At 47.5% G+C, this 26719-nt stretch overlaps 11 protein-coding genes across 11 annotated transcripts; 5 read left to right on the forward strand and 6 right to left on the reverse strand.

Annotated features, from left to right (window-relative positions):
- Positions 1-3696: 3696 nt before the first annotated feature.
- Positions 3697-4558, forward strand: B0J16DRAFT_347039 (uncharacterized protein). Its single transcript, XM_046128516.1, has one exon. It carries the CDS (start codon positions 4080-4082, stop codon positions 4548-4550), a length of 471 nt encoding a protein of 156 aa, XP_045980057.1. The 5' UTR covers positions 3697-4079; the 3' UTR covers positions 4551-4558.
- Positions 4559-4753: 195 nt separating this feature from the next.
- B0J16DRAFT_387313 (Alpha/Beta hydrolase protein) lies at positions 4754-5744 on the forward strand (the record flags this gene model as incomplete). Its single annotated transcript, XM_046131668.1, has 3 exons — positions 4754-4869; positions 4918-5504; positions 5557-5744. 3 exons carry the CDS (start codon positions 4754-4756, stop codon positions 5742-5744), a joined length of 891 nt encoding a protein of 296 aa, XP_045980058.1.
- Positions 5745-5931: 187 nt separating this feature from the next.
- On the reverse strand, positions 5932-6785 carry B0J16DRAFT_387314 (uncharacterized protein; the record flags this gene model as incomplete). The annotated part of the gene is made up of 2 exons (XM_046131669.1): positions 5932-6288; positions 6336-6785. The coding sequence occupies 2 exons, from the start codon at positions 6783-6785 to the stop codon at positions 5932-5934; spliced, it is 807 nt and encodes a 268-aa protein (XP_045980059.1).
- A 993-nt stretch (positions 6786-7778) lies between these two features.
- On the reverse strand, positions 7779-10157 carry B0J16DRAFT_402826 (heterokaryon incompatibility protein-domain-containing protein; the record flags this gene model as incomplete). The annotated part of the gene is made up of 1 exon (XM_046132680.1): positions 7779-10157. Exon 1 carries the CDS (start codon positions 10130-10132, stop codon positions 7781-7783), a length of 2352 nt encoding a protein of 783 aa, XP_045980060.1. The 5' UTR covers positions 10133-10157.
- Positions 10158-10543: 386 nt separating this feature from the next.
- Positions 10544-11780, reverse strand: B0J16DRAFT_402828 (uncharacterized protein; the record flags this gene model as incomplete). The annotated part of the gene is made up of 3 exons (XM_046132681.1): positions 10544-10791; positions 10837-11569; positions 11619-11780. The coding sequence occupies 3 exons, from the start codon at positions 11778-11780 to the stop codon at positions 10544-10546; spliced, it is 1143 nt and encodes a 380-aa protein (XP_045980061.1).
- Positions 11781-13157: 1377 nt separating this feature from the next.
- B0J16DRAFT_308575 (major facilitator superfamily domain-containing protein) lies at positions 13158-15112 on the forward strand (the record flags this gene model as incomplete). Its single annotated transcript, XM_046124881.1, has 7 exons — positions 13158-13391; positions 13465-13557; positions 13610-13657; positions 13707-13900; positions 13948-14112; positions 14162-14347; positions 14401-15112. The coding sequence occupies 7 exons, from the start codon at positions 13158-13160 to the stop codon at positions 15110-15112; spliced, it is 1632 nt and encodes a 543-aa protein (XP_045980062.1).
- A 165-nt stretch (positions 15113-15277) lies between these two features.
- On the reverse strand, positions 15278-17684 carry B0J16DRAFT_347044 (Ima1 N-terminal domain-containing protein). Its single transcript, XM_046128517.1, has 2 exons — positions 17434-17684; positions 15278-17385 (listed from the first exon to the last, which is right to left on the reverse strand). The coding sequence occupies exons 1-2, from the start codon at positions 17560-17562 to the stop codon at positions 15436-15438; spliced, it is 2079 nt and encodes a 692-aa protein (XP_045980063.1). The 5' UTR covers positions 17563-17684; the 3' UTR covers positions 15278-15435.
- A 418-nt stretch (positions 17685-18102) lies between these two features.
- Positions 18103-19164, forward strand: B0J16DRAFT_172112 (DUF2407 C-terminal domain-containing protein). Its single transcript, XM_046122431.1, has one exon. It carries the CDS (start codon positions 18209-18211, stop codon positions 19046-19048), a length of 840 nt encoding a protein of 279 aa, XP_045980064.1. The 5' UTR covers positions 18103-18208; the 3' UTR covers positions 19049-19164.
- A 117-nt stretch (positions 19165-19281) lies between these two features.
- Positions 19282-22768, reverse strand: B0J16DRAFT_387320 (rRNA-processing arch domain-containing protein; the record flags this gene model as incomplete). The annotated part of the gene is made up of 2 exons (XM_046131670.1): positions 19282-19462; positions 19659-22768. 2 exons carry the CDS (start codon positions 22766-22768, stop codon positions 19282-19284), a joined length of 3291 nt encoding a protein of 1096 aa, XP_045980065.1.
- An 884-nt stretch (positions 22769-23652) lies between these two features.
- On the forward strand, positions 23653-24303 carry B0J16DRAFT_347048 (uncharacterized protein). The gene has a single exon (XM_046128518.1). It carries the CDS (start codon positions 23790-23792, stop codon positions 24231-24233), a length of 444 nt encoding a protein of 147 aa, XP_045980066.1. The 5' UTR covers positions 23653-23789; the 3' UTR covers positions 24234-24303.
- B0J16DRAFT_347049 (uncharacterized protein) lies at positions 24304-26401 on the reverse strand. The gene has a single exon (XM_046128519.1). The coding sequence runs from the start codon at positions 26205-26207 to the stop codon at positions 24372-24374; it is 1836 nt and encodes a 611-aa protein (XP_045980067.1). The 5' UTR covers positions 26208-26401; the 3' UTR covers positions 24304-24371.
- Between the last annotated feature and the right edge of the window lie 318 nt (positions 26402-26719).

The raw sequence follows: 26719 nt of genomic DNA on the forward strand, positions 1-26719 counted from the left end.
GATAGGACATGTTTGGTGCTTCATCCCAAGCCATCGGTGCCGGATATGAGATCAAGCTGAACCGTGGTCTCGGACATTGAGTATGGCAACACTCCTGGGAGGCTTATCCTTGGCTCAAATGATAGGAGGCAGTAACGAAGCGCCCACCTGTGGTCAACACTGGTGCCTAGTACTGTGATAGAACCAGCCATAGCCCACCGGCTTTCTGACTGGGTTCAAGTGAGCCCGGTGAACGACGATATTGCAGAGTATTGGAACAGGCACAGAAAACGTGATAAGGCTCGTGGTTTCGATTCGCAACCCTCAATCCTTCGAACCGATCATGCCGGACGTTATTTGAAGTTATCTACTCTTCCAACTCAACATATAGCTAAACCCATCGCATACTAGGCTTATCAGAAACGCCGAAGCTTGCCTGATCTGGATGAAGACTACATGCTCCTGGATCCATGATTACGGTTGTGGAGATCGTGGTTACAGGGTGCAGTGCAGCAGATATGAACAGCAACGCAACGACACCTATGGAAATGCTGAGCGTTTAAGCGGCATTTATCAAGCCTATCTACGGAGACAATTTGATTGATGCCAAGGAGTTAAATCATGCATCTTCAGATGTCAACAGATTGTCATCGTGAAAGAATGGTGGTGACGCGAAGGTTTGGAGATAATGAGAGCATATAACGGGTCCACTGATGTTTGACCGAGCCTCAACGGCCAAGCGGCTTGCTGTGGTATTGGGATGCCTTTGTTATATTGCATGCTTGCATGTGATGGAGATGCTTGACAAAGTTTCTATGTCTACATCTCGACCGTCCCAGCTCGGTCGACGCCTGCGACAGACGTGTTTCAGTAAACACCCGAAGCTGCTGACATGTGTTTGAACGTCATTAACACTTCTCCCAAAGTTTGCTCAAGCTTATAGGTACTCCTCGAATACGAAGGTCATCACAATTACCGGGAGGTTGGGCCATTGGTCCATGACTAGGACAAAAAGCATTGAGCCCGATTGAGTTTGGAAGACCTGTCCCAAAAGCCAGCGCAGGTTGCTGGTACTGTATGGTATTTCATCAATCATAACAAATGAGCAGTTTGCATGACCAGTCGGATATACGGAACCCCAAAGCTTCTTGCTCTTGATCTTGATACGAGCTACACTGCCGATGGTGACGGTTGCCAGGTTGACTTAACATGACTGGTTTATTCTTGAATCCAGTAACAGATCCCGGTAGCTTACTGCACACTTGAGTTCTTATCTTCGGATATTATGCTCGGGAAAAGCCCATCTTGATTAAGTGAGCCAAGCTATGAGCAACTGGCAAGCTGGTTCTTTGACCCAGCCTCCCAGGGTTCAAGCTGTATCAATCCTAACAATTCACCAATCAAAAGGACGCACGTTTGCAGCACAGGTTCTTTTCAGTATTAAAGAACTTATCTTTTAGGGTTCAATGAGAGAAAATTCTTTGCTCGGAGTAAAACGGATATGCCGAGGAATGACCTCGGAAGAAATCGTGTTGGCACCAAGTCTTTAGTGAGACTCCACATGGTTATCGAGAGCTTCTTTTCCATGGCGTCTGGGCGCCCTAGAAAAACGTCAGTCAGTCTCATGAGGGGCGTGGGGCTTAGGTCGAGCGCCAAAGCCGCTGGACCAAGGATAGCAGATGCAACTACCGGCATAACTTTGTTCTGTTTTAGTCTTTTGTGGACTAAGACGCGTCGTTCTGGCTCAACACTGGGGTGTATACTGAGCTCTGTGTGACGGCATCCCAAGGTGAGGCAAAAAACAGGCACCAGCCTCGCAGATCCGATCTCGGTGACGATAAAATCTTTATTTGGAGTCCCCAGGTTTCATACACGCCCTGCACAGTTCCCCAGAAACTGCTGATCAATGCGCTACGGTGTGGATGTAAGATACTGCCCGACCCTGGATGACAATGACGATGGCTTCACCTTTATCAGGGAAGCGTCCACACCTGATCAAACGAATTTTTCTCCAAGAGGAAGTTCCGTAGGCTGAAGCCATTTCGGCGCGGCTCAAAAGATCATCCTGGCTGTACCTGGAACATATGTGTCATTGTATTGTCAAGAATACCCTAAGATGCTTGGCATGGATCTTCTGAGTAGACCAGGGGCCATGGGCGAGGCTTACAGTACAGACTTACTACGTAGGGTAACCCGTCGAAATCAATCTAATCTGATGTGGTACCAGTATCAAGACCGCTTAGCCTTGGTTTAATATCATGACCGTGAGAGCCGAGAGAGTCTAATTGTCTTCATATGGCTAAGATCCCAAGATGCAAAGCTTTAAAGTAGCTGAAAAGGTGATGCTCGGGTGTACCGATACTGCTGATATCTTCTGTTAAACCCACTACTTATATGACTGACAAGAAGAGAAAGGAACTGTTTATCTATGTGATGCGCCTTTCCATGCAAATATCCAGTATATTGTACAGCCGAACGCTGTGTGTCTGAGCAGACATGTACAGAAGGGTCACGCACTGCCAGTCTGGACAAAAGTGTCTGACCTCGTAATTACTGTTTGACTGCTCACATGAGCAACAGTGATGACCAGAAGTTTAGTCAAGGTAACTACTCAATCATTAGTCAATCGGTAGGCAATATAACCTAGGACGAGAACGATACAATGCTGTCTTCGCATGCTCGATCTCATATTTCACACGGAAGATGCAAGCATATGAGCATAGCTGCTATATAGGTTTCATAGATGAGACTCAATTCCGTCTTATCTTGAATGTACGTGGATTCGAAGGTGCAATCAAAGTGCTAAGAGAATGAGAAGTAAGACAGAATATGTTCCTATTCATTTAAGTTCTCATTGCCATTGCTGAGCCATTGCCGGTGCTAGTAACAGTTTTCAAAATGAGTAGGAGGGATCTGAATCGCACCGATAACTTTAACACTTTCATATCAATGGCTCAAATAGGTATGTATTAAGAACTTGAGTCTTCTCTATATGAAACCTGAGATACATCCAAGTCATTTGTGTGCTGAGTGTATTGCAGACCCTCAGTGCACAACAGCCAGAGTAGCAGAACAGGCTCCAGTATCTGAGATGACAATTGATGCGCGAGGGAGACTTATGGGATGAGAGAATGAATTTGAGGCATCATATTGCCTTGCTGTCATACCCGGGACTTATGGTGATAAGTTTCTTGAAAGTATTACATTCCAGGCTTCGTTGTGGTGTTTTATATAGCTACCCTGAGGACAGTAGGGAATAAGCAGTAAGAACACATATTGGAGCATAAGCAGCAAGAATGTTACGATATGGCCTATTTCACCAGTTGTTGTTAAAAGCATTGCACAATTTCTGCTTGTAAACCGTTGACCCGACTATTAGGTGTGAACAAAAAGTGTAACCATCACAACATCACCATGGGCCAGTGTTGATAACAAGAGTCATACAGGCTGTCGTTTGAGAAAACCATGAAGCTCATCTCTGTGCCCTAAACAATAGGATAACATAAACGTATGGCAATACGTAGGTTGTGTTAAAGACTAGAGGGAAAGATAATAGCCAGCATAATGCCATACTGGATAGTTATAGCTCCAAGTGCAGACAACTGTACTTTACTTAAGGTAATATTATTTTGCAAGAGAGTTTAGAGAATGCTGTACACGGGGGGTCGGAGACTTGAAGTATTTCGCGGTCGGCAAGTCGGTTTGATAGATAACTTTGGTAGCTGCCCCAGCTCCCAAGAGATTGCGGCGAAAGCCTAGGCCGAATGAATCAGCAAGTAACTCATGACTACCTAGTAATCGCTGGTCCTGGTATATAATCCACGCTCTAAAGCCTATCGTATGTTTGTAAAGTTAGAGTTGAGAGTGTGCAAGTATTAGGTTTCTCTGCTTCACTTGCATCAGCCTTGTCTCAACAGAAATATAAAATACATCAATTCTCGCATCCCAGAATTCTATCCCAGAAACATTCATTCAAAAATCTCAACATCCAGATACCCCAACCTCCTCTAATGTAAGCCTCATCTAATCTTAGTATAAGCAGGCCCTCAAAATAACCGCTTCCATAGAGTCTTCAACATACGCTTCATCAGACCAACGACATGGCCGAGCCCAAAGACGAGACCGAGCTAAAGGACATGACTGAGTCCAAAGACCGTGGCCACACTGTCATCAGCTCTAAGCAGCTTGATAGAGCTCGCAGGTGGTATTACGTACAGTCGAGGGTCTTGCGTATCCCAGATCGCTGGGGACTTATTTCCACCGGTCCACCTCCGCGCCAAGTATTTGAGGTCCAGGAAGTATCTAGACTGATGGAGATGTTTTGTTTGAGCCAAGTCTGTCTGGCAGTTGGGCTATACGAGACGTTCAAAGAAGGCGGTGGTATCCACTGGCCTTATATGTGGATGTCCTTGCCGAGCGAGTTGATGTTTCTTTTGGCATTCTCGATATCACTGTTCAGGGTAGGACCTCGCAACGACCCCGACCTTGACTGGGGGACTTGGGAAATGGGAGATGAGCCAAAAAGAATCTGGTGGTTGACTGAAGTCATGAAATATTTGAGCCATCTTTGAAGGCTTGCTTTGGCAGTATCACGATGTCTTTGTGAGACTTCCTAATCAGGAAAGTATTGTATTCAACAGGGGTTCCCCAGATCAGCTGACGTCAAAAGCCGACCATGAACCTCGGCATCTTTTACTTTACCTTTAGATATCAACATCAATACATCAACAGTCTAACCTTGATCTCGTTTCTTAATTTCCTGTGCACTGACAAAATGTCGACTTACGAAACTGCTCAAAACCAATTCATCACTGTAGATGGCATCAAATTCGCCTACCGACGCTTCGGCTCAACCAATGGCGTGCCTCTCACGCTGTTGATGCACTTCAGGTGAGTTTCCCGTCATATTCAGCGGCGAGCAAGAAGCTGATTGAGAAGGGGAACGATGGATCATTGGGACCCAGCCCTCATAAATCCCATCGCGGCTAAAAGGCCTATCATCATGATTGACAACGCCGGCGTAGGCCGATCAGAAGGAGAAGTCCCAAAGCAATACTTCATGTGGGCACAGTACTACATAAACGTCCTTCGCGCCCTTGGAGTAAAACAAACTGATGTGATGGGTTTCTCCATGGGCGGTTGCGTCGCACAGCTTGTCGCTCTTAACGGCAAAGACCTTGTGCGCCGCCTTATTCTCTGTGGTACAATGCCCAGTAGTGGTGAAGGCACAGTCTCAGCACCTGATCTCACACCATTCAATCTTCTTCTGGCTGCTAAGACGGAGGAAGAGCAGAAGAATGCGTTTATGGTGAGTATGTTTGGCGTTTCGGAGAAAAGCAAGGCTGCTGGCGAAGCGGTGTGGAAGAGAATCACAGGCGCGAGGGAGGATAGGACGGAACATGTTGAGGTTGGAAATGCAAGACGACAAGCGATTGCTTTTGCCAAGTTTATGGATCCGAAGCAAGCCAAGGATGCGAGTTATGATCGACTTGGAGAGTTGACTATACCTGTCTTGATTGCAAATGGTAAGTTGGACAAACAGCTTTGACGAGAGGTTACTTTACTGACAAATGATAGGGAGTGATGATGTTTTGTTGCCGACGGAAAACAGTATTGTTATGTGGAGGAAACTGAAGAATGCTCAGGCGCAGTTGCATTTGTATCCTGATTCTGGTCATGGGTTCCTTTATCAGTATGCGGATGAGTTTTCCAAGTTGATCAATGTATTTTTGGGAGACGAGTCTAGAGTGTCTAGTCGTCTATAATACTCAAAAGCAAGTCGTACTGTACTGCATGCAATTGGAATGATTGTATATGCATTCAACGCCTATCTAAGTACACCCAAACCAAACAAACCCACAAACTCCTTTTCCTCAATGTATCCATTTGCCAACTATTTACAAACCCAAGGCCAAACCCAAGGCCAAACCCAAGGCCAAAGTCAATGACACTCTATTTTCCCTTGCATTTGCACTTATCATCAAACACAACAGGACAATCACAGCAAACATCGTCCTTGGACCAAGTAATATGAGCACCCCAGTTATAAACCTGGTTGAGAGTGTTGTACTCAGAGTAAGCCTTCTTGATCTTTCCAGTGGCAGGGCTCAAAAAGACCATGTCGATACCATTGCCACGACCGCGCTTGCTACCACGGGGAATCTCAAAGTCACCCTTCCAGTAGAAGGTGAAGGTGTTGCAGCCGTAAGCGATAGGTCCCTTGATAAAAGCGCTGGGGTCGTTGGTCTTTTCCGTGTTGCCGGCGATGAGCTCCTTTAGGTTCTTGAATACAGGAGGGAAGTTGTCGTTCTAAGTATGTTAGAGACGTGTTTGATCGAGTCAAGCGAGACGCTTACCTTTGCGTATTTGTTGATCTTGCTAGAAGAAGAAGTCCACCAAATACTCTGCGAATAGAACTTGACATCCTCCTGAAAGATAGTCCTCGCAAGCGCTCCACCATCGGTGATACCCGAGAAAGTAGAGACGTACTTGTTGACGATAGACTCAAGCTTTCCCTTTGAAATGCACTTTTTCGACGATGACTTAGTAGTTGCTTTTGTGTCGGTTTTTGTATTTTTGTTGTTGTTGTTTGTGTTGGTGGTGGAGCCAGAGCTGGAAGAAGTCTGCTTCTGACCTACAGGCTGAAACTGGTTCGTCTCCTGATGATCATAGTTCCCTCCATAAGCATTGTATCCGGCCTTGGGGATGCCAGCAGCAGGAAGGAAGTTGTCGGCTCGACGGTGGTGGATGCTTGTAGCTGAAGAGATGGCGCATGCCAGGATGGAGAGGGCGACGGAAGCCTTCATTTTGTAGATAAGCGTATATAACGTGTGAACGTGAGTGTGTATAAGTATATATGACTGTAGGTATCAATTTTGTTTCAAAAGAGTGGATTTGATCTATAAAAGATCAAGAGTGGAAAGAAAAGAGTGCCGCTGGTGTTTAATGAGAGACTGGGTCAAACAAAGCCGCAAACGGGAGAGAAGGGGACTTCGCCATCTTATACCTTCCTTAATGGTCGATCATGGTTGTAACTAAATTTAAATTTCTAACTGTAAGTTTAGACTATAGAGCTCTAGATGCGTTGTGCCTTTGATGGTGGGCGTGGCAACATTCCTGTTGTTCCTGGACTAAACTCGATGCAGCCGATGTGGAATTGAAATTGAAGGATAATAAAGATTGATCATCATAAACATAAACTGAGTATGTTATGTGAAGGGTAATGACTATTTGTCTCTAAATATGAGATTGATGTGAGAGTGGACTGTCGTGATGAGTTTCGTGGTTGTCTTGTCTCACTTACACGTGGTATCTGAGACTATTCCCACATCTTCAACGTTCAGGACACAAGTTCTCGGCAACGCAATGATTGACTGGTGGCTTAATCTCGGCACATTTGTAAGCGGACCCGAGTCCCCGTTAAGGGACCAGACATCCGTAACAGTTGAGTTGGCGGAGTGCCTTCGGAATGTCGCCATGCCCGACCCCAAAACATATCCGGCGTCTTCTATGCGGATCTTTCCATTTCTTCTAGCTTGAGATACGAAGACCTAACTGAGGATCGGGGCTTTCTGGAAGGTGGTGGAGGTTGTGGAGGGAGGGTTATCTCAAATCTTTCTTGTTCCCACGTGTATGGCTGACGGGATGGAGTCATGTATTTGAGGGAGACTGGGAGAGGCTGATGGCTTTGGGTAGATAGCTACGGCTTTGGCCGAGAATGCTTTTCTTTAACTTGACTTGAACAGTAGGTTTTTACCCTGGTATACAACTCTAGTCATTGACTTCATACACATCTATTAAGCTACTGTATCTCAAGAGGCTGAAACTTGCAGTCTTCCCCTCTCACCAACTCCCCAAACATCATCCCATGAACGAAAGCCTCGCCCAGAAATGTAAACTGCCCTTTGTCGTTCGGACGAAGGACAAATGGCGTCCGGCCACCTGCTAAAATCACTATACGATCCTCCACCCTGGCCTCCTTGGACAGCAGCCCTAGATATCCTCCCTCCGTCCTCGCCAAACATCGCTCCCTCAAAAACTCTTTGAAGCGAAGTAGATATCTAATCCCCAAAGACTTTCCACTGGTCCTATCATAGAGGCCTTTCTCACTGCTCAGCACTTCTGATGCTGTTGGTAGTAAATCGGATGTGTCTGTCACTCTGAGGTCTTCTATGACTTGGCAGAGTTTTGAATGACGGTCACTGGAGCTACTTCGACGATGCTCAACCAGGCATTGACGAAGAAGACCTTTAAAGAAAGCCTCGCTTGTTGGTATCATATTCCTAGGTCCTAGATGGGATACCAGAGTTCGCCAGAATGCTTCAATTCTGGTGTCTCCGGTTGGATAAATTGATGGAAGTCGTGATATGATGCCCCACCATGCTTCCATTGTATAATCGTTCACCAAGGGGTCTTGCCAACTCGGAGGAGGGGACTTCTCAATCTCAACGACAGTGTCGACTATCAGAGCATCCAGCTTGAGTATACAGGGTAAGGATTCATGTAAGACAAGCTGACGGTGCCCTGAGGCATCGTAACGCTTGTGGTAGATTCGTGGACGGTCTAGTCTTTGACTAAATGTCGGAACCCAAGAAGGAAGAGCGGTAGATATATGTGGTTGAACAAAAGATAGTGACTCTAACGGTTCCAGGTTATCCATTGCTGAGCCATCCCATGTATGAACACTGTTGTCTCCTCCAGCCTGAAGAAGAACTCTGCCCGCACCAGTGAAGACTTCGGGGATCGATTTGGAATAGTCTGCTGATATACCCTCGAGCGGTTTCGAAAGACTTAACAAGGCAAATATCTTATCTCGTGGGTCAGAGACATAGAAATTCCAGGTAAGAATAATCAAAGCTGCGAGGCTCAGCTGCTGTTTGTATTTGGTCTGCAAGGCGGGTTGCTTGAGGAATTTCTTTCGTGCTCTTATTCCTTCTATACAATCGGGTCTCGTCCGGATCCTGATGTCGAAGAGCGACAAGATCTCTGTTCCCGGTGAAGCCCGTTCGAACTTCATACGTGGCTTCCCTTGTGATAAGGATTCGTAAGCTTTTGCTTCCCCTAAAATCTCGAAGAGAAGAGTAAAGACTTCATCCCATGGGAATCGGAATGGGCCGCATATCAAGATGATATCCTTGGCGAGAGAGACTTCCTGAATAACCCAGGTTCTAGAGAACCATGAACGGGTCAGTAATTGTCTCATGCCGTCCATGTCCCAGGGTGTTGTGCAACCTCGCCCTGAGGCGAAGCGTTGATGCTCTTGGGGAGAGAGCACCGCAGGTTGGAGTAGATATGAGAATGAATTGTAAAACGACTCTGTCTCGTCATCCGCCTCTCCCAGCCACGCAACTACACATCTCGCTGAGCCGTAGATATGAGACATTATAGCCACTTGGCTATTGCGTTCTGATATATCATCCTGGTTGATACATATCGCATCGATCCAAAGTGGCACTTCCGTATCAGGAGTATCTTCCGCTGGTGAGCTGTTCCGACTATTCCAATTTTGCAGGATCTCAGCTGTTTCTTGCCACTGATGTCTCTCCCGTTGTAAACAACAACTTAAAGGATTCCTTCCAGAACGATCAAGAGTGTTTATATCCGCGCCCTTAGAAAGAAGAGCCCTTACTATCTCTGGAAATCCATTTTCTGCTGCGTAATGCAAAGCTGTCTCTCCAAAATTATCTTGACAAGTATGATCAGCTCCCTGCTCAAGATACTCGATGACCCGTTTCAAGCTCCCTTTCTCAGCAGCTTTAATAAGACCCGTCTTATTGAACGGCTCCGATCGTCTATCAACATCCGCAAACCCTTCCTTCGGCTGTCGAAGTTGACTCAGCGCTTCGTAAAGATTCCTTGTGATGTAGAACAAGCGGCCGTTAACGACGATTACATGTTTATGTTGAGTTGAATATTCGTCGGATGATCCGCTCGGTACGAAGTTTGGGTTACCCCATGTGTACGATAGGGCGTCGTAGGAAGGTAGATCATGGCGTTCTGTTGGCTTGAGAAGAAATTCAAGTAAGGGGATATTGTTGATGGAAGGGGGTTTATGGTTCTTGGGTCGCCTTACGGGATAGAGGAGGCGAATCGAGGTTGTTGATGGAAGGGCATCGTATTCATAAGTTTTGTATTCCAGAGGATTGTCCATCATGATGATGCTCGATAAAGTATTTGTGTCATACCGTCCAAGAGCACATTCCCAAGCTTTTTCATACTGCATACTATCTTCTTTAAATTAATTCTACCAGTTCATCTGCATTGCCACAGGCCATTTATAGTATCTATGCAAGTCCAGGGATGAGCTGCTGCAGCTTACACATGGTACTTTGTCATAACACAGCCCTGCGGCATCCGGTAGGCAATGTAATATTCTCCCTCACTTGAATGTCGATCGCTTTCCAATTTGCAGTATTGAGTCAGCCTCGCACTGCCTACTCGATTGAGTTACCAAAATATCAGCAACACTTTAATGGGACGGCCTCCCAATATCATATTCTTCCTGGTAGGTAAATTCATTTATATTCTTATTCGAGAATCCTTTAGATACATGTTTCTCCCATGTCTAGCCTTCAAAAGGTGTCTCGTATGGCCTCTCAGCCTGGGGTGTAATTCGAGCCAAATGTCTTCGCTGACCAGAGTGCCAGTCTAGAATAGCAGTATGCTGAACGGATCGATTATCCCAAACTACAACAGTTCCGGCCTGCCACTTGACACGAGCATGGAAATCAGCGCCCCAAGCAATATGCTCAAACAAGAAGTTGAGGATGGCATCAGACTCTTCCTTCTTGAGTCCAACGATGCTTCGTGTAACTAGCAAATGTTAGCATGATACAGCCTTTAGGTAAGGTGACTTACACTGAGGGTTAACGTAAAGAGACTTCTCCCCAGTAACAGGATGTGTTCGAACAATAGGATGCTCATTAACAACGGGTTCCCTCCTCTTAACACTGCCCTTCTTCACACTAGCATTGACCTGCTCAATACCAGAATGCGTCGCCTTAAGTCCATGCAGAAGCTTCTGAAACGTAGGCGACAGTCGGTTATACGCCTCAACGGTATTAGCAAAGAGGGTATCGCCACCAGTATCGGGGTTATCCAGCACGTAGAGGAACGTAGTTCCAGGCGGTTGCTGCTCATAAGTCACATCAGAATGCCATGCCACGGAGCTCACACGAGTCTTGAAAAAGTCCTCATATGATTTATCTCCCGCACTTCGATGAACGAGATGGATCTCTGGATGGCCTTCTGGTGAACCCGAGGTGGGATGAATGTGGTGACGACCGAAGTAACCTCCGAAGTTAAGAGCTTCTGAAATGGGCAGGTCGGCGAAATCTTGGTTGCGGAAGGCTACGACTTTGCGCTCTGCTACGTAGCGTGCAAGTTCATCCTTGCCGGCGTTGGAGAGGGAGCTTAGTTGGATGCCTTCAATCTCAGTGCCGATGGTAGGAGTGAGATGGGAGACTTTGGTTTCCGATTTGATAAGGTTGTGGAAGCTTGGGTCTGCATCTTTGCCGTGGTCGTAGTGTTCAAAGGGTTCTAGGGGAGGATAGACTTGGTCGGCATTCCAAGTTGGAAGATAGTTGGGATACTGACAAGTCAATTAGTGGATGATGAGTAAGTGAGTTAAGATGGCTTACTTTGGCAGCTGCATGTCCGTCAATACCTTTCTCTTCAGCGTCTCGCTGGTATGAGACAGGGGAGAGCTCTTTATAGGCACCATCGACGTGGCCAGGGTAGAGCTTGACTTTCTGTGTTTCCGAAGCAGATTGCGTCGTGGTCTCGACAGCTGAAGGAGCCATTTTGAATTATTTGTATAAGATCTTGAAGCTCAGCTGTAGATTCTGATCTGTAGAAATGGCCATCCAGTCGTGGGAGCTATGGTTCTTATATACACTTCTCACCCCCGGAAGGTGAGCATTTACTTGTAGTATTCACAACGCGGGGAAACAAAAACTCGGAAGATTCCATCCGTCGTAATATCGTCTCACAATGATCATCAAGATGCTTTCGGAATTAATTCTGGGTTGGAGGTATTGCGCGAGTGTCGCCTCTATCGCGTCGATCGACAAAGCGTAGCAGTTGCATTATGGCTTCAAATCACGCAATCTGTGAGGTAGAGGTACGATGCGACCTCGAAATGCAAGCGAATTGTCGTAGCCAAGAGGCTATCTACTTTAGGTGCCATTGGAAAGTATTGCGCAATATTGATACGTCGGATAGGGAACATTGTGGTGGTTGTCGCAATCTCTGGGGATGGGTCACGCAATGCGACAATCAATCATCGCCATCAAGGCGAACAACTCAAGAACCAGATATATTATGATCATCTAAAGGTTCAATAGGCTTGTAAACAGTTCATCTTATATGTATTGATATTGTCTATGGTGGACCATAGGTGAGTTACAGTTTGCCGTGTTCTATACTATACAGGACAACTATCAAACATACTCGAGCGCAACTGAACCTCAACTCTTGCCAACAATAAGTATACCTCGCATTCGTCGCTATGGAACGCGAGTAGATGTAATCTAGATAATCTCGGGGTTAATTCTAGATCCTGGCATTTCACGGGTTCTCGGTCGGTTCTCTCAGCGATTGGTTCGATCAACCCCTTGGCCAGCACGCCATATCTTGCGATATGAGATATATCGAATCCCCTCAATAGACTGCCATTCTAGTCCAAACCCAAGCGACCTTTTTCAACTTAATAGCACTTAGCTCAATATGACTTGCGAAGTCTTATCCATAGGTTCTTATTGGCTACTGATCTCTCTACTTCAACCGATGGCGAAACCTTTTAAGCACTTGGACTGACAATATTGTTACATCTGTACGCTATAGTTTAACATACCTTGTTTCCGATATCGTAGTTTGCCCGTGGGGGCTCCAAGTTAGCTTGTTATATCCAACAAAGAACGCATGTTCGCCTAGACTTGAGGTGATTTCCAAAGCTCATCGCGACATTGATAACCCCGGTTTCGCTGCGTGGTTGCGACATCCGATGCGTGTTGAGGCAAAAAGATTTCCGAGTAGTTAGTAGTTAGTAGAAGTAGAGTTGCGATGAGGAAATGGCAGCTACTTATAAACCAGCCATACATCCATCAGAATCATCCCATCTCAGACATCTCCGCGGACTCTTCCTCTTCATACCCTTGACGACTACTCACCCATCCATCATGGCTGCAAGTCAGGGTCGTGACACGACTACCAAACTAGTCGATGTCAAAGACCAATCCCATGTCGACAGTGGCAATGAATCTGCTGCTTCGTCCATCGAACACCCTTTCTCTGATCCAGAGATCGCTGATCGCTGGAGGAAGGTCTATGAAAAGGCTGAGTATGAGAATCGACACCGGTTTGATCCTAGTTTCACTTGGACAGACCAAGAAGAGAAGAAACTTGTTCGAAGGGTATGTTGCCTTGAAACCTCTTAGCTGACTGATTTGTGATATGTCTGTTTGCTAACAAGAGGTGCAACTACAGATCGACTTTCGTATTTGTTTATGGGCATGGGTTATGTTCCTATCCCTAGACTTCCACCGCCGTAATATCAACCGTGCTATTTCCGATAACATGGTAAGTTAGCTCCCTTCCTTTAAGTTTTTAAGTTACTGACCATCTTATACAGCTACCAGAAATAGGCATGAACACGAATGACTTCAACTACGGCCAAACTGTCAGTCTCCTTTACTAACAACACATTACTCCCACTAACACAAAATCAGATATTCCTTGTTTGTTTCCTCTCAGCCGAACTCCCTAGCGGTTTGATCAGCAAGAAACTCGGCGCAGATCGATGGATCCCCTTCCTCATCTGCAGTTGGTCCCTCGTTGCAGGTTCACAAGCTGCACTTCAAAGTAGGAGTGCTTACTTTGCCATCAAGGCTCTCTTGGGTCTTTTGATGGGTGGCTTCATTCCGTAAGTCCCATCACACTCTTGCTGGTGACAATGTCTGACAAGTATAGTGATATTGTTCTTTGGCTCACCTACTTCTACAAATCCAATGAGCTACCAATTAGACTGGCCTTCTTCTGGACAGCGCTCAGTACGAGCAATATCGTGGGCTCTCTTCTTGCTGCAGGTATTCTTCAGATGAGAGGTGTACTTGGATGGGGCGGTTGGCGCTGGCTGTAAGTATCCGACATCATCTATCACCCAAACTAAAGCTTACATGATTAGATTCCTCCTCGAAGCAATCGGTACCTTCATCGTCGGCCTCTTTTCCTGGGTTCTCATGCCCCCAGGTCCTTGCCAAACTAAAAGTTGGTTCCGCGGCAAAGATGGCTGGTTCAATGAACGTGAGGAGTATATCATGGTGAACAGACTTCTTCGCGATGATCCTAGCAAGGGTGATATGAACAATCGGTAAGCAAACATCCTCAGCTATGAATAACTTAACCTGACTAACACACAACCAGAGAAGCAGTCAATCTCTCAAAACTCTGGAAAGCCGTCAAAGACTGGGAACAGTGGCCACTATACCTACTCGGCCTCATGATCTACATCCCTCCCTCCCCGTTCCAGACCTACCTTTCTTTCATCCTCCGTCAAATCGGCTTTTCGGTCTTTCAAGCCAACCTCCTCGCTATTCCCTCCCAGTTTCTCTTCGCCGTCAACTTACTCATCGTCACTTGGGTATCTGGTCGAGTTAAAGAACGAGGCATACTCTCATCTCTATCCAACATCTGGATCTTCCCCTGGGTTCTCGCCCTCGTCGTTCTCCCTGGCGATATCTCCCCCTGGGTTCGATACGCTCTCATCACAGGTCTTCTCAGCTATCCCTACTGCCACGCCATTCTGGTAGGCTGGAATGCTAAAAACAGCAATAGTGTGCGCACAAGAGCCATCAGTGCCGCTTTGTATAACATGACCGTACAGAGCGGTAATATCGCGGCGTCTAATATCTTCCGTGAAGATGATCAGCCATTGTACCGTCGAGGAAACAGAGTCATTCTTGGTATCACGTCTGCCAATATTATTCTGTTCTACCTAGTCAAGTATTTCTATATCTGGCGAAACCAAGTTCGTGACAGGAATTGGAATGCTTTGACTAAGGAGCAGCAGCAGGATTATCTTCTGAACACTACCGATGAAGGTCAACAGCGTCTGGACTTCAGATTCGTCCACTAGACAATATGGATTACAGACTTGGAGGCTATATCATTTGCATGTCAGATTTTGGGCTTTATAGTGTAGTCATGATCAGTGTTTATACTACAGTAAACCCCTAATTGAGCCCTTCCTTAGTTGAGAAGCTATTCCAAGTGATCGCATACTGTAAAAGGCTGTAAAGGTGTGCAGTAGAAGCAGAGATTGTCTGCCTCATAAGTTGATTGACATCTCAGCGTTTCCTAGTCTACTAGAATATTTATACAATGATTCATTCCTCATCCAACGCCTGTACGTGATATCTCCCAAAACAACATGTCCGCCCAGTCTAGGTATGCTTAAAATCACATCGAACTACTCCAAACCTGATGACCCAGCATGGCCGTCAAAACTCCAACGCCGTACTTGCCACCATCCGTATTTCCCTGCCATGTCTCCCAGCCGATCCAACATACCGCTGCCAGCTCGAACACGCTCAGCATGGAGCTCACGTATTTCGCAGCTGTAGGAGCTCTGTTGTCCTTTGGTTCCCGACTCGCTTCGCCTGTTACCCGCAAAGCGATGGTTCCTGCCGCAGATAACAAAGCAAGCTGCACCTCCCGGCCGAAAGGCATCGGCAATACAGTAGTCAAGCTCCAGAGGACAAGCAACACAGCTAAAGTGACAAACTCGACACCGAGCCTTTCGAATTGTGGGGTACCAGGAGTATGAGCACCAGAAAAGCGATTTGGGGACCCTTGCTCAGGCTCACTTGGCTCCTGACCTAAAGTGAAGCTCTGGCTCAAGAGATCAGCTAACCCGTTTGCCTCATCATTACTTTCCTGGGGCGCAAAGAAGCTGGGGGGCTTGAAAGCAACTTCACTCTCCTCAGCTTCGTCTCCGCCCTTATCTCTGGCAGCACCTCGGAAGAAAATACTCTCCTGCTGCACAGGCTTGCTCCTCAAGATAGGCGCATTAGGGGGGTTCCGTAGACGTTGAGATGGTGTGATAGGTGCGGCAGGAACTTTGTACCAAAATGGACTCTGTGTATTACCCACAGGCGCCTCGCCAAAAGGTCTCCTCCGTCCACTTGAGAGTGGCGAATCCTGGAAAGCTCGGTACTGGGACTGCGCCGGAGTCTGAGACTCTGTTGGTGTCCAATCCATCTCATCCGAGTCCCGGACTTCCTGCATCTTATGCGGGGTGATGTTAAGGCTGTCAAATCGATTGAACGGGCTTTCCGGGGGTCTCAAGGGGCTACTAGGTACGTATGTTCGTGGTGTAAACGAGCTGATGTTCGATTGAGGCGATGGGTCGATCTGGGGAGTAGGCGTAGGTGAATCCAGTGCTTCGTTGAGTAAATCAGACAACGTCTTTGGCTCTTCTCTCTTGATACGGGGAGTTTTAGGTTGCCTTGGCGAGAACGCAGTGTCGGAGCTGCCGAAAAGGGGAGTCGTATCGACTTTGATAGACCTTTTCGCGGACGAGTATATCATGATCATAACGACGGACATGACCAAGTGCGCACTGAGTTGAGCGTTTCGAGATTGCGCCTGGCCTCCATCCATCTCCAAAACCCGACGGAATAGAAAACGGAAGAAGACAATGAGACCCTGGAAAGAGTACCACTGTGTGAATCCCAGTAGGTGCCGAGAGAATCCGCGGAAAACTTGCACGAACTGAGGGTTCCACCATGCGGACAGTATACTTGCGACAACAGCACTGTTGATCAAAGTATCTGCCGATGGGAGAAATGCGACAGCATAAGCCAAGCCACTCACAGCCAACGTTTCCCAACTCTGATCATCGGGATCATACATTCCGACATCTTGGTGTTGTAGCGTAAAAGAGACTGCCCTGAGATGCCAAAGCATCTGCAGAGTCAGTCCTCCCCACCACAATCCCTTGCCTAAGCTGTCAACCCAATTCAAGGCACTGGACTTCTCAGAGGTACTCTTCCGTCCCCTACTCTTCTCCATCATCCGCCGGAGGTGGTCTGTCTTGGCCGTGTATCCTGCCCTCTTTATCTGACCGTCAACTCTTTCGGCGCATTCATTACAAACTTGAGGATATCTTTCTTCCAACCCCTTTCGATATCGATAGTAGTTGCGCTCGAGCTCGGCATATTCGGGGTGGTTCGGGTCGTCGGGTAAGTACTGCGCCAGAGATGACGTAAAAAGCCGCTGATTCTTGAGACATGTTGCGCAGAAGATACTATCTTGAGGCGCAGGGGGAGACGATGGTCGAGGATTAGCGTATAGTGTTGCTGGCGCTTCACGCTCGGTGGCTACTGGAGGATCCGTAATCTCTCCATTCTAGACTCAGTCAGTAACTATTTTGATAAGAAGTAGCTGTCTTCATACTTCATCGAGGTAGTTCGTCGCATCGCATGACAGGCACAGAAAGTCGCGAGTGATGCCGTCATATTTAGTATGTGATCGTTTGCCGCAGTAAAAGCAGATCAAATATTTGTTCACTCGCAGGCGTGGCATTATTTCATGACCATTGCTCTATCAGAGACGAGAGGAGATTTAAATAAAGTCGTTCAGAGTGAAAAAGGTTGAAGAAGGGCGTGGGAGTGACAGGCATGAAAAACAAAATCACGATCATGTCCCTTGTTTATTCCAAGTTTAGACCATCTTTGACTGTTTCTGCCGGGCGGTCGGGACTTTTAATGGTCATGACGGACCAGTCCAGTGGGGGGCCTGTAGATGGAGATCCAATCCCTGTCAGTTATCGTTCCAGAAGGTCGCTAGGGGGTGCCAGTGCCTCTTATCCATGATAATAGATCTTTAACTAATGCTCCCAGGAGCTCTTTATTGATGATAAATTATAAAATATTTCAAGAGTCGGAATTAAAGGCCTGTTTGTCCAAGATCTATCACTAAACTAGACGGTAGAGGTAGCTTAGAACACTACCTACATTCGCTTTGTCTATTGCTCTGAAACAGGCACCCTATCGGCGAGCGGAGCTCACGTCACCAGAAATACAGACATGGATGAAGCTTAGCTGTAGCTTCACTTCATCTTTACATTAACAGTAATCAAAAGTCAATTCTTTATCGCGCTCACAAGCTTCAACTTCTCACAATTATCGTCCCTTCCTAAGCAACTGTTTTACTAAGCAATGCCAACATCATGACTTCCCACGCTACATCGTCGCATCCTCACCCCCCTCCCCTTCATCTAACAATCCGCTTCTCAACATCTCAACCAGACCTCGAACTCAATATCTCCGCTCCTCACACAACAACAGTTCTGGCTTTAAAACACCTTCTTCGCACACGGTTATCATCTCGCAGCCGGTTGCGGCTGATTTACCAAGGCCGTATCCTACCTGACGGTTCGGCGCTCAGTTCAGTGCTCAAAGCACCTCCCCCGCCGCCGCGCGACAATGACGATCCAAAAGGCAAGGGGAAAGCTGTCGAGGGCGCGAATCTTACAAGAGTCTACGTGAATTGCTCTATAGGAGATGAACTAACGAGCGAGGAGTTGAAAACGGAAGAGGAGGAGGCGCTCAAGCCACCCAAGGATGCGACTGGAGATGATGGAAAACCTACGACGTCAACGAGACCACGGCCAAGAGGATTTGATCGATTATTACAATCTGGAATTACGCCTTCCGAGATTGCCACGCTCAGAACACAATTCAACTCTATACACACAGCAGGCTTCACGCCAGATGCGATGCCATCGCCCGATACCTTGCGCAATATGGAAGACGCATGGATTGATAATAATGCAGACGGCCTTCCATCTGGAGCTAACCCACTGGAAGACGAAAATTCCGGTATGGCAGTGCTAGACATATTAATTAAGGCTATGATTGTCGGCTTCTTCTTCCCCCTAGGAAGTTTGGCATGGCTGTTGCGCCAGGACGGAATCTGGAGTAAGAGATGGCAGATTTTTGTCGGATTTGGAGTCGTGTTAAGTCTTTGTATTGGCTTCATCATGGAGTTATCAGGAGACCGGCCATAAGTGGTGCCTAAGAGACAAAATATTTTAGATATTTTACACAAGCATAGATCAGGACTTAGGCTATTTTATTTTGAAGCTGTAAGTCTTAGAGTGAGCTTTAGAGTAAGCCTGAAGACAGTATAATTACACATACAACTCTATCAAAGTATAGGGATCACACCCGATCACAGGTACTAACGTACATCTTTTCCCAACGCGCCGAACTCCCTAGGTAGCCAGTAATTAAAGAGATTCTATAGGTACAGACTTTGGGCAGCAACAATGTCTCTGCGGATCTTGTTCAAACTCTCCTCAAACTTCTTGGTCAAGTCGTCGTTGCCCATGACCTTGGCGGCCTGGGCCATCTGCCGAAGAAGCTCTTCCAGGCGACGGAAGAGACGAATCAGTGAGCCTTCGTAAACATTTGTCATTTTGCTAAGAATATGTCAGTAACAAATACGTAAAAAGGATTGCCAGGTGAGCAACAGAAGAATTATCCTCTAAGGCTTAGGCTACCATAATAAAGAAGCCTAAGTCCTAGTCCAAGCTGACATAAAGTGACTAAAGTATTTCGTCTCTTATGCTTTCGGTGGCCAATTCTTCTGACACCCTGAGGATTGCTAGAACTTACCAAATCTCGATAAATGGCTTTCCTTGGGCCCAGGTGTATACCGTCTCCATGAGCTGCCACTTGAGCTTCTGCACATATTCCTCCTCGTTGACGTCAAGCTTGCACTCCTGGCTGACCTTGGCAATGATGCGGGCCTTGGCCTGAATCTCGCGGTAAGGCTTCTGAAGTTCCTCCTTGAGCGCAGGAGCCTCAACCTTCTCATCGAAGATGAAGCAACTCATGACGGCAGCGCACATTTCTGGGCTAAGCTCGTTGAAGAATCGGTCGAAGAGCAGCTCGGAGAGGAGAAGCTCGTGGCCCTCGGTAGAGGATACCTCGCAAGCGACACGGGCCTTAAGCTGGACGACCTCGGAGTCATTGATAAAGCCTAGACGACGCAAAACACGCTTGCGCGACTTGAGTTCGTCCATCTGGGCAATACTGTAAGCCTTGGCGATTGACTTCTTTGTCTCCTTGACCTTCTCGGTGAGCTTGACCTTCGCGTGGTACTGGTCCCACAGAGAAGGAAGAAGAGGGGAAAGATGAAGAGGGTTGGCCAAAAGTCTAGACTCAAGGACCTCAATCTTTCGCAGGAGCTTCTTGAAAGATTCATCAGTGATCTCCATGTTCTCGATGGGATCCAAAACAGGAAGACCGTCAGGGAAACGACGCTTGACCTCCATAAGCGACTTAGTGAGCGTATCCCTTTCACTATCGCTCTTCAGACCCTCCTTAGGCATAAAGAGTCGGATCTGGCTGATCGCTTTGATGCAGGTCAAAAGGCAAGGGACAACCGCAAACTTGATGTCTTCCTCGTCACTGCAAGGCTTGATTCCGGGGGGCATCTCATCGGCGGGCTGTCCTGCAGGGAAGTCGGCGCTAGACCTTGAAATAGGAAGGAGAACATCGATGACATGAGCCTCCTGGGGAATGTGTTCGGGCTCGTTGAGCTTAGGTGCACGACGAGGAGTCTGATTGACGATGACACCCCAGCCGAAGTCGGTTCCATTGCCGGCGATAGTCTCATTCTCGTCCTTGGGGTTGTAGATCTGAACCAAACGGCCGGGTTGAAGGTATGAAATGCTGTAGTTCGGGTGCTGAATAACAGTTCGCAGATCCCTGGTGTAAGCGCTAAGCTGCTGTCGAATCTGGTAGTAGTCCTTGACGGTGGACTCATCGGCGATGCTGGTGCTATCACGCTCTTGTTGCAACGACATCAACTCCTTCTCCAAAGTTGGGACACTAGCAGCGTTCTGGAACTGGTGGAAACATCGCTCCAACATGAACTCGGGTGAGATAGCCTCAATACGGAGAAGGTTCAGAATCATGTTGTAACCGAGGTAGAAGGCAGAGTTGAGTCGGTCCTGGTGTCCTGTAACAATCTCCTTGGCGGTGTCGGGCTCAAGCTTGTCGTCGATCATCATGATGACGATACCACGGGCATCGAGACCACGACGTCCAGCACGACCGGCCATCTGAATGTACTCGGACGAAGTGAGAGGACGTCTCTTAATGCCATCCCACTTGGTAACCTGGGTGAAAACGACAGTCTTGGCAGGCATGTTGAGACCGATAGAGAAGGTCTCAGTCGCGAAGAGAACCTTGATCAGAGACTCCTGGAAGAGAATCTCAATAGCCTCCTTGAGAATAGGCAGCAGACCAGAATGATGGACACCAATACCACGCTCCAACAGGGGAAGCAAGTTGATAATCTGAGGGAGGTCTCTGTCCTGCTCCGACAAACTCTGAACAGCATTACCAAAAATATGGCGAACCATGGCCTTTTCAGAATCGTCGTTGAAGCTAAGAGTAGAGATGTTCATGGCCATATTCTCACACTCTCGCTTGCTGAAGTTGAAAACAATAACAGGGTTGAACTTCTTCTTGATGGTCATTCGAATAATCTTGGCAATATCCGAGCCATTGTCAGCGCCACCCTTGTTAGTCTTCTTGTTCTTGCCCTTTCCTTTCTGTCGAGCGGTAGGGTCGTTGGGATCAGCTCCCTTCTTCTCCTCAACCTCTTGCATAACCTTGTTGAAATTTTGCTCGTTAAAGTTGCTCTTCTCGTCGACGATAAGTCTGGCGCCACTACCACCGGCAGGGAAGAAGTAGTTCTGGAGAGGAGTCGGTCGGAAATCGGTGTAGACGACGTGACAGGCCTGGTGGTGGATCTTGGCAATCCACTCGGCAAACTGGAAAGCGTTGGGGATGGTGGCAGAAAGGAAGACGTATCGGACCTTGTCGGGAAGCATGATGATGGTCTCCTCCCAGACAACACCTCTCGTCTTGTCTCGCATGTAGTGAATCTCGTCGAAAATAACCCAGGCAACTTCTCGCATGATCTCGGAACCTCGATACAACATGGATCGCAAAATCTCTGTGGTCATAACCAAGCAACTTGCTGTGGGGTTGATAGTAACATCACCAGTCATAAGACCAACGTCTCCAAAGATAGACTCGAAGTCTCGGTACTTTTGGTTACTCAAGGCCTTGATAGGACTTGTGTAGATAACTCTCTGGTTGCGCTTCAAACATTGCGCGACAGCGTACTCAGCCACAACAGTCTTTCCGGCAGAAGTATGCGCAGAAACAAGAACACTCTCCTCACGTTCAATGGACGCCACGGAAAGACTCTGGAAAGGATCGAGCTTGAAGTCCCATGTTCGCGCGGGTTGTTCGGGGGCCTTGTGCTCGGAAAGAGGAACGTATTCATAGTCCAGATCTGGGGGCAAGGCGACCTGATGTTGAATGTTGTGCGACAAAACGAGTGATGAATCCTGCTCTGTGAAAGTGGCCGCGCCAGCAACCTCTCTTGACTCGGCAGTCTGGAACGTATCAGTCATGACAGGTCCAACACCTTCCTCCTTCTTTCTTCTCTTGGTATCCTGCTGGCTAGCGCTCTCCTCGGAAGACTCTTCGTCGGAAGATTCCTCATCCTTGGACTCCTCGGTGGTGTTGTTGTCCATGTCGACATCCTCAGTCCTTGCCGCGTCGCCGTTCTCGCCATTTATCGCGTTGGCCTTTCTCTTCTTCGTCTTGTCGCCTTTACGGTTCCTTTGCGACACAGTCTCGTCTTCGCTCGCACTAGGGGCCTCCACCTTACCCTCGAAAACATCAAACATCTCATCCATGTTGATGTTTTACCCGCGACCGGAAGCCGATCGCTAGCTGCAGGAAAAAATGATCGGGATCGGGAAGTGGCTGGCGAATAGCTTGGGGTTCTGAAGTCGCGCCGAGGTTCAAAACCTGCAGGGTATAGGTTTTGTAAAAGTTCTGTGAAAGACGAGAATTTATGGCCTCAAAGTAGGCAAAAAGTAAAGAGTGCGCTTGTCGTCTTTGTGGCACAAGGATGGATTCGATCGATCGTCTCAAGCTACTCGTTGTACACGGGCCTGGGCGATTAAAAAAGTTGGTTGGAAAGTGGGTTGCCCGGCAGAAAAAAAAATCCCCTGGCGAACGAGCTGTGGGCGGTGAAGCTCTGGAACAATTGGTATGAAGGTCAGATGGGTGACAGAAAGGTTATCCTCCAAGGCTTAGGCTACTAAGATAAATTGGCCTAAACGATGGACTAATCTAGGGTGAGATTACTGAATTATTTCGTCTCTTACGGTCTTGGCTTTCATTTGTTCTGGTACCCTGACGAAGGTGTAGTAGCTGAGGAAGTATTTGACTACTAACATTTTGGAAGAAGACGAGCTTTTATAATACTCCTTGTGATACTGACTTTACTATGACTCCCGATATATACCTTTCCACCCAGACCTTGATTAGCATTCGGGTCATAATCTGTGATTGTCAATAAGCTGTTTTGTCCATACGCTTTGAAGGACCTGGTCCTCCAAAAACTTAAATAGGTATAGTGGCTGCTACCGACGTCACGTCCCTTTCTGACCTTACGATCCAATCAGCCAACCGCAAGTGATTGTCAGCAAGAGCCAAGTCCCTTGGCACGTGACCTACTAGCGTTTTGCTCCCAAACCTCAGACCACCATCTCTGACCTCGGATGCTATCATCACTGACACATACCCAAGCTCCCATCTCCCAATCTCCACTCCTCAACGTCAAGGTGCGTCTGCATTCGAGCCATTGAATTGCTCAATATTACTCTACCAACTTTCGCGAACCGAATTGACCCTTAACTCGTATCGCAGATGCTCTCCCGCGCCGCTACCCGTACCACGACCTCTCTGGTCACCAAGCGAGGCTTCCAGACTACCCGCGCTCGCATGTCCTCGCCTTACCACTACCCCGAGGGCGCCTACAGCAACATCCCCTTCAACCCCCGCAGCAAGTGGTTCGGCGTTGGCTACTGGACCTTCATGGCCACCGGTTTCTTCGCTCCCTTCGGCATTGCTGGTGCGTGGTTTCTCTCCCGACGTCTCCCGATTCACGATCCGGATGCTAACTTGCAGCGCAGTCTGGCAGACTTACAAGCCCCAGTAAATTCGTCGCTGACGGACTGGGTTTGTTGCGTGGTTGAAAGAACGGAAGCCTTGCGGCGGAATGTGGTGTACATAATCGAAATAGATATCAGTCACTCTCGACTCGATTCGAAATTTCATTTGTCCAACCAGTCATATCGAAATTATGCGTGACATGCGAGTGCGTTGAATAATCAGCTTCAATCGCGATTCAAATCCCGGCCAACCGGAGCTATTGATATACAGAACGCTTGCGTCCTAGGGTATTATTCTATTTTACTTAAAGTACAGTGTGGTACATCTTTTGTTACATCATAATCTCGTCCCGTCCTTTTTATATCGTCGATACGACGGGCCATCCCAGGCACCCGTCGGCGACTTCATATCTACGCCGGCAAGAATGCTCTGCAGGATCGACTGTATAAATGGCAGCCGGTCCGATGGAATATCCCAGCGCTTGGCCATTTCATCGTACACTTGGACCACCATCTCATCAGAACAACACTTTTTGGTTGCTCGCAAAGCCCAAATGACCAACCATCTGTCGATGGTGAATCCTCTTATACTCTCATCTCTTGCTTGGTACATCGCTTTCAACACGCCTTCCAATCGCTGTTCACTCCACTCAGAGCTAGTAAAGCCGCCATGGGAGTAAAAACCCTTGAACAAGGACAGGAAAATAGTGGCGTGGATCGGAATGTTGAGAAACTTCATCTCATCGAGGTATTGCGCGACTTTCGGCAGGTCTCCAACCTTGACTGAGTAGTGTTCAACAAAGAGCCTGTAGGTGTGAAGGTTTGGAGAAAGCTGCATCTGCTTCTGCAGCGGCTTCTGAAGCTCTGGGTGCTTCTTGCCGATTCTCGTAAACATCATCAACACTTTGGTGACAACCCGGCCCATCCCGTAGTCTCTATCCGGGAGGTTGGGCGCCATCTCATGCCCCAGTTTCATCCTCTCGTATGTCAATTCCGCTGCTGACTCCTCGCCGCATCGCAAAAGACCTGATATTACACAGTTGAGCACAACAGTGTCTATCATCTCGCCGGCGTCAACCATGTCCTTGTAAGCAGCCCGAATTGCGCTCGAATCCATCTTGAGTCCGAAATAGTGTATCAGACTAACATGATGGTATCGGTTATACTGAAAGCCTCGCTTCTCCATCTCTCTATACATCATGTCCGCAAGAATGAAGTTCCCCGCTTTCGTGGCCACATCAAATAGGATATTGAACGTAACTTCGTTTCCCTTGACACCGGCCGTCAGCTCCATCTCTTTCCACAATTTCAGAGCGGTATCCATTTCGGTTGTTGTTATACGAGACGAATACTTGGTAGCGAATGCCAAAGCATAGTTCCAATGCGCTTTTCGCAGCGTCAATCCTGCACTTTTCACATCATTGATCAGCGCAAAGTAACGCATCATTGACTCCGAGTTTCGTTTTGGCGGCAATCCCATAATCTTGAGCAGTCTATTCCGCCATTGCCAAGTGAGGTGCAACATTCTCTGTTCGGGCAATTGAAGATACAGGTTGTATATTGGCTCGAGGGTCGTTCGGTATGGATGGCGCAGCTTATATGAGATGGCATTGCACAACTTGACGATCAACTTTTTCGTTTCGTCATCGGCCCTGAAAGTTTCCTCCTTGGACGGATATTCCACATCTCGCCTATTTTCCGAAACCTGCAACTTCTGGCCGTCCGGTTGAGCATAACCGCTCCTGTAGGGGTCTTTATAATATTCCAGATGCTCTTCGACTGTCGACAAATCTTCCTGAGGCACCAAAGCCTTCAGATGCCGAGGATCGTGTGCGTATTGAGTGTGAAACCTCTGGTTCACTGGGGGCATCGGAGCCTCGGCGGCGGAAGAGGCGGTGCTATAGTTGTTCTTAACATGTCGGGATCGTGGAACCGGCAAGACTCGTCGAGCCTGGGTGGCGGGCGTAAAAGTCGAGAGTAGCCATAGCGAGCTCCGGGAACATGACGAAGTCGAATTCGCACTCGGAGTTGGTTTCCTTCCTTGCGGCGTCTGTTTTCTAGCATCTCTCGCACAGCAGAGGCTCCTCCTTGCAGTTGTAACCCCAAAACTGGCCGACGGTCGGTTCGAAAGCACCGCACAGAGGGAGCCGTCTAATCGACTGGAGACTTTCATGAGCTCCTCCTCATGATGCTGCGACGTCTGTTGCGTTAGCCGTAGCTGTTGAATTTGTCTTGTACAAAAAGTAGCAAGGATGAATGTTTAAACAAGACAAAATGGCGCTGAGAAAGAAATCAGATCGGCAATCTCTCTCAGGGAAGAGCTAACAGCAGCGCAAGTTGGGACGGAGGCTTGTTCTTGTGAGTGGAACCTTTTTTGAAATGCTTTTTTGCTACACTATGATTCGCGCCCAGCTGCAGATAGGTACCCGGCCAGATGGGCTACAATAAAACCCGCACAGTGAAACAAATACTGAGGTGTTTAGATGTGAGAAATAGCGTATAATAAGACAATATAACATAGAAATGTCAAGTTAAAAGGTATTTGAACCACAGTAGAGTGATATCTTTCAGTTTTAGTCCAATCTTAGATACTTGCAAGTTAAATCAGCCCGATTTAATGTCACCTCGGCATGCAGTATTATGTCAACCCACCTTGACATCCCGCAGTCGGCGATAAGATTTACC

This window comes from Fusarium flagelliforme (assembly GCF_020744385.1).
Source record: "Fusarium flagelliforme strain FIESC 12 MPI-CAGE-AA-0113 chromosome Unknown B0J16scaffold_6, whole genome shotgun sequence".
NCBI classification, from domain to species: domain Eukaryota; kingdom Fungi; phylum Ascomycota; class Sordariomycetes; order Hypocreales; family Nectriaceae; genus Fusarium; species Fusarium flagelliforme.